Source organism: Triturus cristatus, chromosome 2_1 (genome assembly GCF_964204655.1).
Source record: "Triturus cristatus chromosome 2_1, aTriCri1.1, whole genome shotgun sequence".
Taxonomy (NCBI): Eukaryota; Metazoa; Chordata; class Amphibia; order Caudata; family Salamandridae; genus Triturus; species Triturus cristatus.
In genome coordinates, this window is record NC_140581.1 from 31,369,671 (window position 1) to 31,382,306 (window position 12,636).

General features: G+C 44.4%; 1 protein-coding gene across 7 annotated transcripts in view; it reads left to right on the forward strand.

Annotated features, from left to right (window-relative positions):
* Positions 1-12,636, forward strand: part of LOC146863653 (putative E3 ubiquitin-protein ligase HERC1) — a 1,482,062-nt gene that overhangs the window by 96,797 nt on the left and 1,372,629 nt on the right. For all 7 annotated transcript variants that reach the window (XM_085627737.1, XM_085627739.1, XM_085627735.1 and 4 more), the window contains exon 4: positions 11,278-11,460. In XM_085627737.1, coding sequence (XP_085483863.1) covers positions 11,278-11,460 — 183 coding nt within the window. The remainder of the gene's footprint in view (positions 1-11,277; positions 11,461-12,636) is intronic.

Below are 12,636 nucleotides of genomic sequence, written 5' to 3' on the forward strand. Positions count from 1 at the left end.
TTGACTTGTAACTTAAGTACTTCGAACTCCAGCCTCATAAAGGGACTAGAGGGGTGTGTTTTATCTTAAATACATATATTTTAAATATATACCTGGTGTGGTTGTCCTTTCATTTGATCATTCAAGAGATTATAGACTGGTAAAACAAGCGGCTTTACATTCCTTCAAGACTTAGCCTGAAGGCTGCTCTCCATAGCTACCACTAGGATAGCTTTCAATAAAGGTTGTCTTTAACCTATCATCAATAAGGGGTTGTTTGGACTGGTACAAGGTGCCCACTAGAACTAGTCGACAGCATATATCAGGCCAACTTCTCACAGCGAGAGAGAGAGACAGAGAGAGGGATAGAGAGAGGGACAGAGAGAGGGGCAGAGAGAAAGGAACAGAGAAAGAGAGACAGACAGACAGAAAGTGGAGTTGCTATTTGTAATACTAGTTTTGAAGTTTTGCTGCATTTCTGAAAGGTGGTGCCTGCAGGTGTGCTCTTGGGCAGACACACGGCATCACCTTGCTGCAGTGGGCCCGTTAAAAGAACAGCCTAAGCCCCTCTGCTTGAAACAAAACAAGAAAAATCCACCCTGCTGGGTACAAGTGGGGTCAACGATATCCAATGCCTAAAACCCTTTGGCCTTTCTTAGGGAGGGCATATTGAGTTAGATCAACGCTAAAGTAAGCCTTCTCTAGCACTTGGAAACTTGGGGGCATATTATCAAGGACGGGGTTACAATTATCGCCGCTTTAGCGGCAGAAAACTGCCGCTAAAACGGCGATAATGAGCTTGATAATATGCTCTATGGAATTCCAATTGAAGCCCATGTTAAATGTGAAGGGCGTCTAACATGGGCTTCAATTGGAATTCCAAAGAGCATATTATCAAGCCCATCATTGCCGTTTTAGCGTCAGTTTTCTGCCGCTAAAGCGGCGATAATTTTATCGCCTGGCTTGATAATATGCCTTAAAGGGCCTCATTTATGAGAAGTGACGCATCGCTGCGTGAAAGCAGCGATGCGTCATTTCTCAGTGCGCCCTCCTTGCGACATGATGGATACGTCATATTTACTGTATGACAAATCATTTCTCAAGGAGTTACAGATATGTCAGTATTTCTGATGTAACTGTAGGCGCAAAAGTGATGCATTGCTGGAATGTGTCACCAAAGTGACACAACTCCAGCAATGTGGGCCTCATTTATGAGAAGAGACGCATCGCTGCGTGAAAGCAGCGATGCGTCACTTGTCAGTGCGCCCTCCTTGCGACATGATGGATGCGTCATATTTACTGTATGACGCATCATGTCGCAAGGAGTTACAGATACGTCAGTATTTCTGACGTATCTGAAGGCGCAAAAGTGACGCATTGCTGGAATGTGTCCCAAAAGTGACATAACTCCAGCAATGTGTCCTTTCACATGGGGAAAACCCCATGTGAAAGGGCCTGCATCAGTCTTACGCCAGCTGTGAGGCAGGTGTAAGATATTGACGAATTTGCACCCCAGAAGTGGCGCAGTGAAATCTTGTAGATTTCTCTTTGTCACTTCTACGAGGCTTACTTACGTGGGAACGCCCATCCTGCATACATTATACCTGACGCAGGTATAATGTAGCGCAGGGGTTTACAAAGTGACGCATCTGCTTAGATGCGTCACTTTGTAAATAGGGTGCAACAGGAGGCATGTTTTACGCCGCCGCTGCGTCACAAAAAGTGACATAACGGAAGCGCAAAACTGTCGCAAGGCCTCATAAATAAGACCCACAGAGTTTTTAAACTGCACTCAAACTTCAAATCAGGGCAGGGGGAGCAGTGCAACACACAAGTGTCAAAATTCAGGCGACATCACTTCCTGGTGTAATATCACTTCCTGTGATGTTCTCAGTATCTGACACAGGTGGGTGCTGACTGTATCCAGCAGTGTCTGCTTGAGTGTGTCGCTGTACTGCTGTTGATTGTCACTTCCTGGTGTGATATCACTTCCTGTGATGCTCTCAGTATCTGACAAAGATGGGTGCTGCTTGAGTGTGTGGCTGCACTGCTGTTGATTGTCACTTCCTGGCGTGATATCACTCCCTGTGATGCTCTCAGTATCTTACACAGATGGTCACTGACTGTATCCACCAGTGTCTGCTTGAGTCTGTCGTTGTACTGCTGTTTGAGTGTGGTGTTGTACTGCTGTGAAGGGTCACTTCCTGATGTGACATCACTTCGTGTGATGTTCTTAGTATCTGAAACACGTGGGTGCTGACTGAATCCACCAGTGTCTGCTTGTGTCGTTGTACTGCTGTCGATGGTCACTTTCTGTTGTGACATCACTTCCTGAGATGTTCTCAGTATCTGACGCAGGTGGGTGCTGGCTATATCCACCAGAGCCTTCTTGAGTGTGTGTCGTTGTACTGCTGTCAAGGGTCACTTCCTGATGTGATATCACTTCCTGGGATGTTCTCAGTATCTGACGCAGGAGGGTGCAGACTATATCCACCAGAGCCTTCTTGAGTGTGTCGCTGTATTGCTGTCGATGGTCATTTCCTGTCCCGTAGTTTCTTCTTGGAGATGTTACAGCCATCAAACAATTACTGGCCAGGATCAGAGCCTTCATGTGTAATCATGTTACTCACTAGACACTCTCACTCCCTGAGGGGTCACTGGGTGAAACGTGGGAAATGTGCCCAGTGTATTCCTAAGGGATGGGTGACAAACCTGAGGGTGCCACAGGGAGGACTTCCCCACTACGGTCTGCAGGCCAAGGCTGAGCTCTATTAAGGTGTGAGGTATCGAAGGATGAAGCCGCCAAGGAAGTGAGAGATCTGAACACTGGTCAGTCACCTGCTAAAGATGCGTTTGAGCAGAATTCCAAAGTACACCACCTGCTGTATGAAGGGTTTAAAAGCACTGAGCCAAAGGTCAAGAGGTCAAGGACATTAGTGGTTCCAGTGTCCAGGAGAGACCAATCAACAGTTGGGGAATTTAGGCTACTATCTGATATAAATACTGACAATTAATATACTAGCAAAGGCGATGCTTACACCTTACAGAAAGGTAAACCTGTAAGGTCCAGCACCTGCCATGTGGAATATCTGCCAGGACACCCATCGCGACACAACCAGAAGCTTCTACTGCTGTGTAGGTAGGAGGGTTGGTTCATAGTATTGTTTGAGACCCTCGCTGTGCAGACCTTCTGCGGAGCAGTCATTCCTACTCTCTTTGATGTCAGTGGATGCACAAAGCAAGGCTGGCACTTGTAAGTGCCTTTGTTTGTCTTAGCAATGGATTCCTGACAGCAGCAATCTCAGGACCAACTAATCCGAGGCGCAGAGACCACCGTCGGTGAACTTCGGATGGTGTTAACACTCATGACGGACCATTGATGTCAGGCACCAGAAGAGACTGTGAAGGATTCACGAAGAAACCACATGGGTGCCCTGAGATATTGTGCTACAAAGTCAACTGGTCCTAAGAAGAGGTTCTGCCAGTGACCAGCACAGTCATGCCAAGCCCAATGGGAAACCATACCTTTGCTAGGGTGTGCCACGACGTCCTATTGACGTACATATACAAATCACTATAAACTGAGCACTCATTAACCCTCACAATGTTTGTGTGAACAATGGGCGGATATCACCGGAAGTTCCCTTTTAATGTTTGGAAAAAGTCTGTGCAGACATTAGAGAAGGAGTCTGACAGAGAGTGTACAGACATCTGGACAGTCAGTGGGTCGAACAGCCTGTTAGCAAGCAATCACAGGCCTAGGAAACATTCTTAGAAACAGTTTTACAAACATTTTTTAGTTTAAATAGAGATTTTAATTGTGGACAAATGCAACAAAGTATAAGCAATTAACCAGTTAACGAATGACAAGTAAAAACATTAAGTAAATGAGAAATTATGCAATATGGAGACAAGAAATAACGAATAAAAAATAGTTGCATATAGAACTTTTGATATAAAAACGTGTGAGAGAAAAGAGGCAAGAGAAGGGGGAAAGGGGAAAGGGAGACAAGGGTAAAGGAAATACTAATACTGTAGTTAAATAAATACATATGAAGGTAAAAAGGCTTAATATATTATAAAAGGTATCAAACCATATAAGGAAAAGATTGCTGTTTAACAGAGTATGATAGCAATTTTAAGTGGAAGAAAAAAGAGAGAATATATAATTACAAATACACAACAACAATATATCATTATTAACAAGTCATGGTGGTTTGGGTACCTCTTCCGACGAAGGATGATGACGGGTAGACCTTTGTGCGGAGACGTCTAAGAAAATAGTCACAGGAGACCATATGCGTTCTCTTTTCAGGAATAGAGACATAGGAGAAACATAGGCACGATCTAATCGATGGTTATAACATACACTGTACTACCAAGATTGAAAGGAAAGTTGTGTAGCATGTTTCAAATATTTTGTTATTTGCTGGAAAGCAATAGCAATTAATAAATCCACAATGTCCATGTTCTGAGAAGGGTTTTGCCAATGATCAGATAATGTGCCTATAAATACAGCTTCAGGGGAGAAAGGGAGACGGGTATGGCAAATGATATTAATCTGAGATCATACTTTCAACCAAAACTGATGTGTATAGGGACAGGAAAAGCGCATATGAAATAAGTTTGCGTGAGAAGCATTACAAGACCAACATTCTGAAGAAAGTGTGGGTTGAAATTTATGTGAGGATAGTGGTGTAAACAGAAGTCTATTGTATATAAAGCAAAGTGTTTGAGTCGTGCTGGCTGACCTTGAGGTCTTGCGGAGTTTCATCCATAATTTATCCCAAAGTGTAATAGACCATGAAGAGTGGAAATCAGATTCCTATTGGAGCTCGGTGTGGGTCTTGGATCTGTGTATAATGGGCGCATTAAGGAATTTATATATGGATGAGGCCCTAGTTTGGGCACTTAAAATGGGAATAATATTGCGGTGAAGTGAGGAGGAGTGTGGTATAGAGGATAGAAGAAGTAGAGAATCAGTTATATGTTTGATCAATAAATTAAATTTGACAGAAAAGGACTTTGGTAATTGATAAAGTGATTGCGCATCAGAGAAGGTAAGAAAAGAGTCGTTTGAGTATAACTGATGGATCCAAAGTAAACCTCTGTCTCGCCAGGTCTTCCAAAAAATTGGTTTATTTTTAATTTTATGAAGTTTATTATGCCAAATAGATGAATTAAGAAATTGATCTTTAGCTGAGAGGTGAGATAGCATAAAGGAGTGAAATAGTTTGTGAGAAGTGTTATGTATAGGTGGAGATAGAAAGCAAGATTTATGAGTAAAAGTAAGGGATTCATCCAGGGAAAAAGGGGATAAAAAGGAATGTTCTAAATCCTTCCATAATGGAGAGGGATTAGGAGTAGAGTCATTTAATGATTTAGAGAGTTGCTTAAGAAGGAAGGCGTTATGGTAAAGTTGAAAATCACGAAAATTAACCCCACCTTGAGATTTGAGGTGCTTTAGCTTAATTAAAGACATGCATGGTTTCCTCTTGTTCCATAAAAATATTGAAAGAATAGAGTTAATTTTCTTGAAAAGGTATCCAGGAAGACTGAGAGGAATAGCTGAGATCAAGTAAAAAATGATGGGAGCAAGCATCATTTTAATGGTATCAAGTCTGCCCCACCAGGACAAGTATAAAGTACATACAGTGGAAGTAGAGAGAGTAGAAAAGAGACGGGTCATATTTAGGGAAAAGGTTTTTTTAACAGAAGGAGCAAACAAGAGACCCAAATATTTAATTTGTTGGGGATTCCATGAAAAGCTAGTAGGGAGGAAATCTTGTTTAAAGCAAAAAAATGTTCAAGGGTAAGATTTCACATTTATTGTGGTTTAGTTTGTAACCACAAAGTAAATAGAAAGCATCGACTTCTGCTACAAAGCCTGGAATGGAGAGTTATGGTTTAGATAAAAATAAGAGAATGTCATCGGCATAGACACTCATTTTAACATGAAATTTATCATATTGGAAACCATGTATGTCGGAGTTTTGTTTGATTTTAGCTAAAAATAGTTCTAAAGCTAGAATGAAAAGGAGAGGGGAGAGGGGACAGCCTTGGCGAGCACCTCTCTGTAATATAAAGGGGTGGAAAAAAGAACCGTTAGTGAAAATGGTGGCTTTGGGTGAAGAGTATAATAAAGAAATGTAAGAAATGAATTTGGGGGCCAATACCGAACCAGGACAAAGTATGAAAAATAAAAGATCAATCCATTTGGTCAAAAGCTTTTTCTGCATCTAAAGAGATGGCTGCAAGAGAATGGGGATACTTGTTAGCTTTATGTAATATATTAAAGAAGGTCCGGGTATTGTCTGAAATATTCCTTCCTTTAATAAAGCCAGACTGTTCTTTACAAATAATAAATTGTAAGATAGGTTCTAATCGAAAAGCAAGTATTTTAGAGAATACTTTATAATCAGAATTGAATAATGATATCGGCCTATAATTTTTACAAAGATGAGGATCTTTCCCATCCTGCAAATAAGAGCATCCTTAGAAGTGCCGGAAGAGGCATTAGAGGAGATAAAGTATGAAAACAAAGAGAGAAGATGGGGAAGTAGGGCTTTGGAAAAATGGGAATAGAATTCCACAGGGAATCCATCTAGGCCGGGTGCTTTCCCTATTTTTAGAAGTTTTAGGGCTTGGGAAATATCTTTTATGAAGATATTTTGTTCCAATGAAGAAAAATTAATATCTGTGGGAAATTGTTTTTGGATGGAAGCAAGATAATTTTGTATGTCTAGGGAATCTGGAGAAGATTCAGGAGTAAAAAGAGAAGTGTAATATTTTTTGAACTCATCTAAAATCTCAAGATGTTTAGTAACTGGAGCAGAGGCAGAGTTTAATACATAATCAATGTTGGAGCGGTCCTTTTTAGGTCTAGCTGAGCCAGCGCATGCGCTGCACTGAGACATTTAGTAGGTGAGTTTTCAAAGTGCTACCCCACACTTTGGCTGGCCTAGGGCTTGCGTTCACGCAAGCATTCACGCGAGCGTGCATGCGCGCAGCCACCATCTGTCTTTCACGGGTCATTAAGTGCACCACTAGGCTGAGTGGTGCACTTAATGACCCATGAAAGACAGATTGTCTAAACTTCTTCATTCTTATGCTTCCTCCCACTTCGGACGCGCAAATATACCCTGAATTATCCTTTAGGCATGGAAAGTGACTTTAATTGAGTTTTAATTTTCTCAATGACTTTTCAGTTCTCTAGAAAAAGCAGAAAGCAGAGCACTGTTATGAAAGTTTAAAAAATGTGGCACTTCAGCAAATGCGTTTTGCCATGGGCATGGCCTTCCAAAATATCCATCTTATCTGCTGACCTTCAGTGGAAAGTTCAATACTCGTTAGCATTTCAGTGTCAGAGGACTATCATAGCTTTTACCAGTCGATGTCTGTGTGGCAGAGTCTGCGCCTAAATTACAGGCACAAGGTAGGAAGCAAGATTTGTGTTTTTCAAGTGGCTACAGTTCAGAAATGCCACGGAAAGACCCACAGGTAGGAATGTTTCCCACCTGGCGCTGATTCTTATCGGTTTGAAGTGAAATTCCGTTCCGATTTTGGGAGTGATACGCTAAAGACACCTGTATTGAAATGTTTTATGGTCCATAGCCAGGTTGGTTTATTTTAATTGAAAATAATTACCTCAATGTTTTGCAATTTTCAGGCAGTGTACTTTCCTATTTATGCATCAAAAACTAGCAATAACAGCCACCACTTTCCAGCGATGCTGGTAGCATCGGGCTTTCACTGCATGTGAGAAATCCGCTCTCGCTACCTCTGAAAAACACCTCCCACGGGTTCCTGATAGCGCCTGGACAGCAGCCCCCGTCTTGTGGCTCCTGCCATGTCTGCTTTTGAACCTCGCGCGCGCACCACTCGGCCGCAACTCTTCGGTGTTTCTGTATTGTCTTCTCCTGTTTCTCTTTTGTCAGGGCTTATATTAATTTCAACAAAAAAAAATCACATTTGTTGAAACTTTACTCACCCCATGATTTGCAGGTTACACAAGGATATTTTAAGCTACACTGAAACCCACTACGCCATATTTTGGGGATTTTCACATACGATAATCAGGTTACACGAGCTGCTCTGTAGCACACACATTAACGTCGTTTATTCTGTGCATCACTCTGAGACTAAGTGAGCACGAGTGACTGAGCTAAGAGCACTCTGCTGTTTCAATGATCCTTGAAGGATCAAGGGTTGTCATGTTCGATAGTTTCCTGAAACTATTTGCTCCTTGGTAAGGTTAGGGGGCTCATGGTGGCACTGTGAGTTTGCTGTTCTAAAGGCTAAAATATCCTTTGGGGGTGTCTAGAATTAGTCTGGACACCAATCCCTTAGTTTATGTTGTCTAATCACGCAGATCCTATATAGATTTGTAGGAACTGCACGACAAACTGGTGGAGATGTGATGCCCAGCTTCCATACACATGGACCTGTGCTATCTAGCAGATATGTAGGCACCACCGTGACTTGCGGGAAGGGGCAGAACGGCTGATACTCAACTGTTAGATTGTTGCAACTAAAATATACCACAGTGCAGGACCCAACAGCATCAGATGCAGACAGGTCTGTAGCCCCTGGGCCAAACTCCCCATAAGGCTGGAACATGAACTGTCGAACTGCGGCTATCCCTGCAGCCTCAGCTGATACTGGGAGCTGGTGGGCGTGGCTTCCATATGGTGGGTGGTGGTTGTAGTGAAATAGAAGCCTGGTGCTATGGTAAATAAAGTGTAGATGTGGCCATTGGTGTTTGCAAACGTGATGGACACACCAGTGGCTGGAACACTGCTACACAAGAGCCTCATGGTTTGGTGGGAGCAGATACACTTGGGTGCACCCACTTCACATCTGAGCGTGGGTTATTGAGAAACCTCATGCTGTCTTGCACGATTCCTACAAGAGTACGTTGAGAATTGTTACACTAGGTTGTCTTAAGGTGTAGTCTCTTCAGTTATGTCAGGTTGTACTATAGTAAGTTTATTTGTGTTGTGTTAATGTGAGTTGTGTTGACTTTTGCTGTGTTGGTGTTGTGTTACTTAATTGATTTATTATGGAGCTCACGTACCACATGTTGTGGCCTTCTGGTTGTAATGTTTCTGTGGCAGCCCTTTCATCTTCTTCATCCTGTGGCAAAGACCTGGATTGGGAAGCAGACTTTGGGGTCTACTTAAGGACTTGTCATTTAGTGCAGCACAGCAAGTCATCGTGTTGTGCTGAATTGCGTGACAGGAATGCACCGTATTTAAGGCAATACAGCGCATTCCTACCTTTTCCTCTGCGCTGGCGCCCGTTTGGCTGCCTAGCGCCAATGCAGACACCCTTGCACTATGGTGCAAGGATGCTTGCGTTGCATGCAGGGTTGTGTTTGTGCAGGAAGGTGCACCATACTTTGAAAAAAACAATCCCCTGAGGCATATTTCCCTTTCTATGTGTGCTGCAAAACGCAGCACGCAGCACACAGCACACATCCAAAAAAGAAACAAGGAGGAAAAATAAAGATATTTCTCCTCATTACGCCTCCCCTGAGAAGGCGTGTCTTTTTGGCGAATTCCCAATCTGGCAATGCGGAACACCCACCACCACGCCCGTTGAACTTCTTCCCAGGGCAGAGTGAGGCAACGCACTGATTTGCACGGCGTTGCCTTCCTCCAGATTTATGGAGCCGCTTAGGGTCATGCACAGTGACTTTGTGTAGCTTCATAAATCACATGCAAGGTTTGCGCCGCTCTTTTATCACGTTGCGTGGTGCGAGAGCGACGCAAACTGGCTCATAAAGAGGTCCCCAATCAAGCAGTGATCTCATAAAGCGCTACTACTCACTCTTGAGGGTCTCAAGGTGCTCAAGTTCACAGGATGGTCTGTGTGTCCCCCTGGTCACCTGGGTTGGGCCTGCTTGCTTATGTGCTCTCTCTCGGGGAGGGGGGGTGCTTGTCAGCATTCGGGCAGCTGCGTTCCTGCATCTCTACCATGTCATTGGCAAGGCCTGGGCCTTTGCTACGCCTTCCCCTCCAGAGATTCATGGAATGAGGGGCACCTTGCAGCACACCCCGGGGTTGGTGCCTGTGATGGAGCTGGGCACACGGCTAGTGCTGCTGACCACCGTGGCTGCGGATTGGCAGAGGATCCTGGCCAGCCATCAGAACCTCTGGTTTGCCAGGTTTAGTGTCAAGTGTGATCTTGAGTTTCTTTAGACGCAGCAGCTCTTCTGAGATCCTTCTCGGCCAATGCTTTGATTTCCAAGAGGGTTCATCTGTTGCCTGCTTGGAAGAGACTGAACGTTGACAGGATTGAACCAGCAGAGCCGCCGGCAGCAGGTCTGGGATGAAAGAAGCGGGTGTGAGATGGACCCCACAGGGGACTCGCAGTACATGAGGATTGGGCTCGGGCATGTTTATGTATTGATTCAAAGTCTGGCTGCAATCTCTCTTGTGGGATCCTGAGAACACTGAAACTGCAGCTTGGTTTTCCTAAATGCAGAGAACATTGGGCCACATGTTTTCAACCATTTTACACTCGCAAACGGTGCAAAACGCTAAATCCGACTATTTGCGAATGCAAAATAGCCTTTTAAGATGCATGAAAGTCTCTGTAGTGGCAATTTTAGGTCATCGCAAAAATTACGATCACTAAAAATTGTGACTACAAATATGGAATCTCAATTTGTGATCCACAAGCACATGTACCAAGCATTTCCTAAATTCAAAGGGAGAATTTAGGGAAATGCTATTACCATCGAATCCAGGTCGATGGTAAGTAACCATGTGCACATTTTGAAAAATGCCCCAAAATGCATTTTTCAAAGTGCCATGTAGCGCACACAATCCCCAGGGGATGTGTGCGCTTTGCATGTGCACAGTTTTTTTTGGGGTGCTTCAGGGGGGCTAGGTACCCTTGGTATTGCATTACCTAATTTGTGATTACCAATTAGGTAATCGCAAATTAGCTAATGCAAACCATTCGCACCTATGGGCCCTTGAACCCATGGGAACGAATGGAAAGGTATTACCTAAATGTGATTGCAACTCTTTAGGAATCGCTATTAGGTACTCGCTATTTTCCTTCATACAATTTTGCATTCCTTACATAACGATTATCTAAAATTCACTATTTAAGGAATGCAAAGCTGACTTTTCATACATGTGGACTTTGCTACCGCTTGAATGGGGTTGTGATCTGCCTATAAGTGATAATAAAACATGATAACTGAATAATGCAGACGTGTTGGTGTTTTTTTAACTTTATTTTCTGATCACTGTGTTTCCCCTCCATCTGTCCGTCTGTCTCTAGATCTGCCACCTGGCCTCCCAGACCACGGGTCTCCACGGCTGTCCTGCCAGGGCCCCCAGCCGTGAGGTGGAAGTGGTGGCCGTGTTTGTGTGGGGCAGCAACAGCAGCCACCAGCTGTCGGACTCCTCCTCGGACAAGATCCTGCACCCCAAACTGGCTCCGGCCTTCTGCGACGCCGCGACGGTAAGGCCGGGGGGGACCGGAGGTCTGCACTGGGAGATGGGGCCCAGGCCTGTGGTGGCCATGTTGCGACATGGTGGCAGTGCCAGGGCGGAGGGATCCCCCTCACAAGAGTGTCAGGGGGCACAGCAGGTTCAGTGTTCTGGGGATGCCAAGCAGTCCATTCTACCTTGGGGAGTCCATGTACTCTACCCACCTACTTCCGGGCTTCGGGTTTACATCTTCAAGCACGAAAACTCACCTCATGCATTCTTCCCCCCTGCTGCAGCAGGGACATGGGCTCCACTCAGCCATTTCACAACAGATCCAGGGAGCATACTAAATCCTGTTAAAGGGGCCACCCGCTAAATGGTGTCATAATGGACACCCCCGCTGTTGACATCATCACACAAGTGCACAGTCTAGAATGCCAGTTGCTGCTGATTGTTGGCGATGGGCCTAGAGATCTGGTTTTTCCACTGGGTGGTCCCTTTAAACGTTACACTTCAGATACAGGGAGTAAACAATTCCTTTTAAAGGGGCCACCTGCTGAATGATGTCACAGTAGGTTCGGCTGAAATCATCAAACAAACATTCTATAATGCCTATTGCTGCTGATTGAGATGCAGGGCTGGGCACGCGTCAGCTTTCCCCATTGGGTGGCCCCTTTAAACATTTTACGCATCTGATACAGGGAGTGTGCTCTCTTACCAGCCCACCCCTCTCTTCTGTGCTCCAATAGGGGGGGCGGGGGGAGGGGGCAGGGCACTGTACAAAGCGAACCCACCCTACACAGGACTTTCGAGCTGAGAGATAGACATTTACAGATCTTTAAAACGAGGCAATAAAGTCTACCATTTTGGTATTCACAGAAGACACTTAGTCACTTCGGTATTGACAGAAGTTAGGACTCCTAACTTTAGGACTCCTAAATGCCTTCTGCGAATACCAAAATGAGTAAGTGCCTTCTGTGAATACCAAAATGGTAGTAAGTTTAGGATTTTGTCTTAAGTTAGTTCTGTGAATCGGGCCCCAGGTACGCTGTGGAGCCCTTTCTCCTAACCAGGTAGGCTGTGGGGCTTTGTCCCCACCCCCTTGGGGTTAACTTGATACTAGGGGAGACTGTGGGATACTCAATAGTTCACAGAGGGAATTGGGGTATCGTGTCCGGGTCCAGCTGCAATGTTAAATAATGTTCTG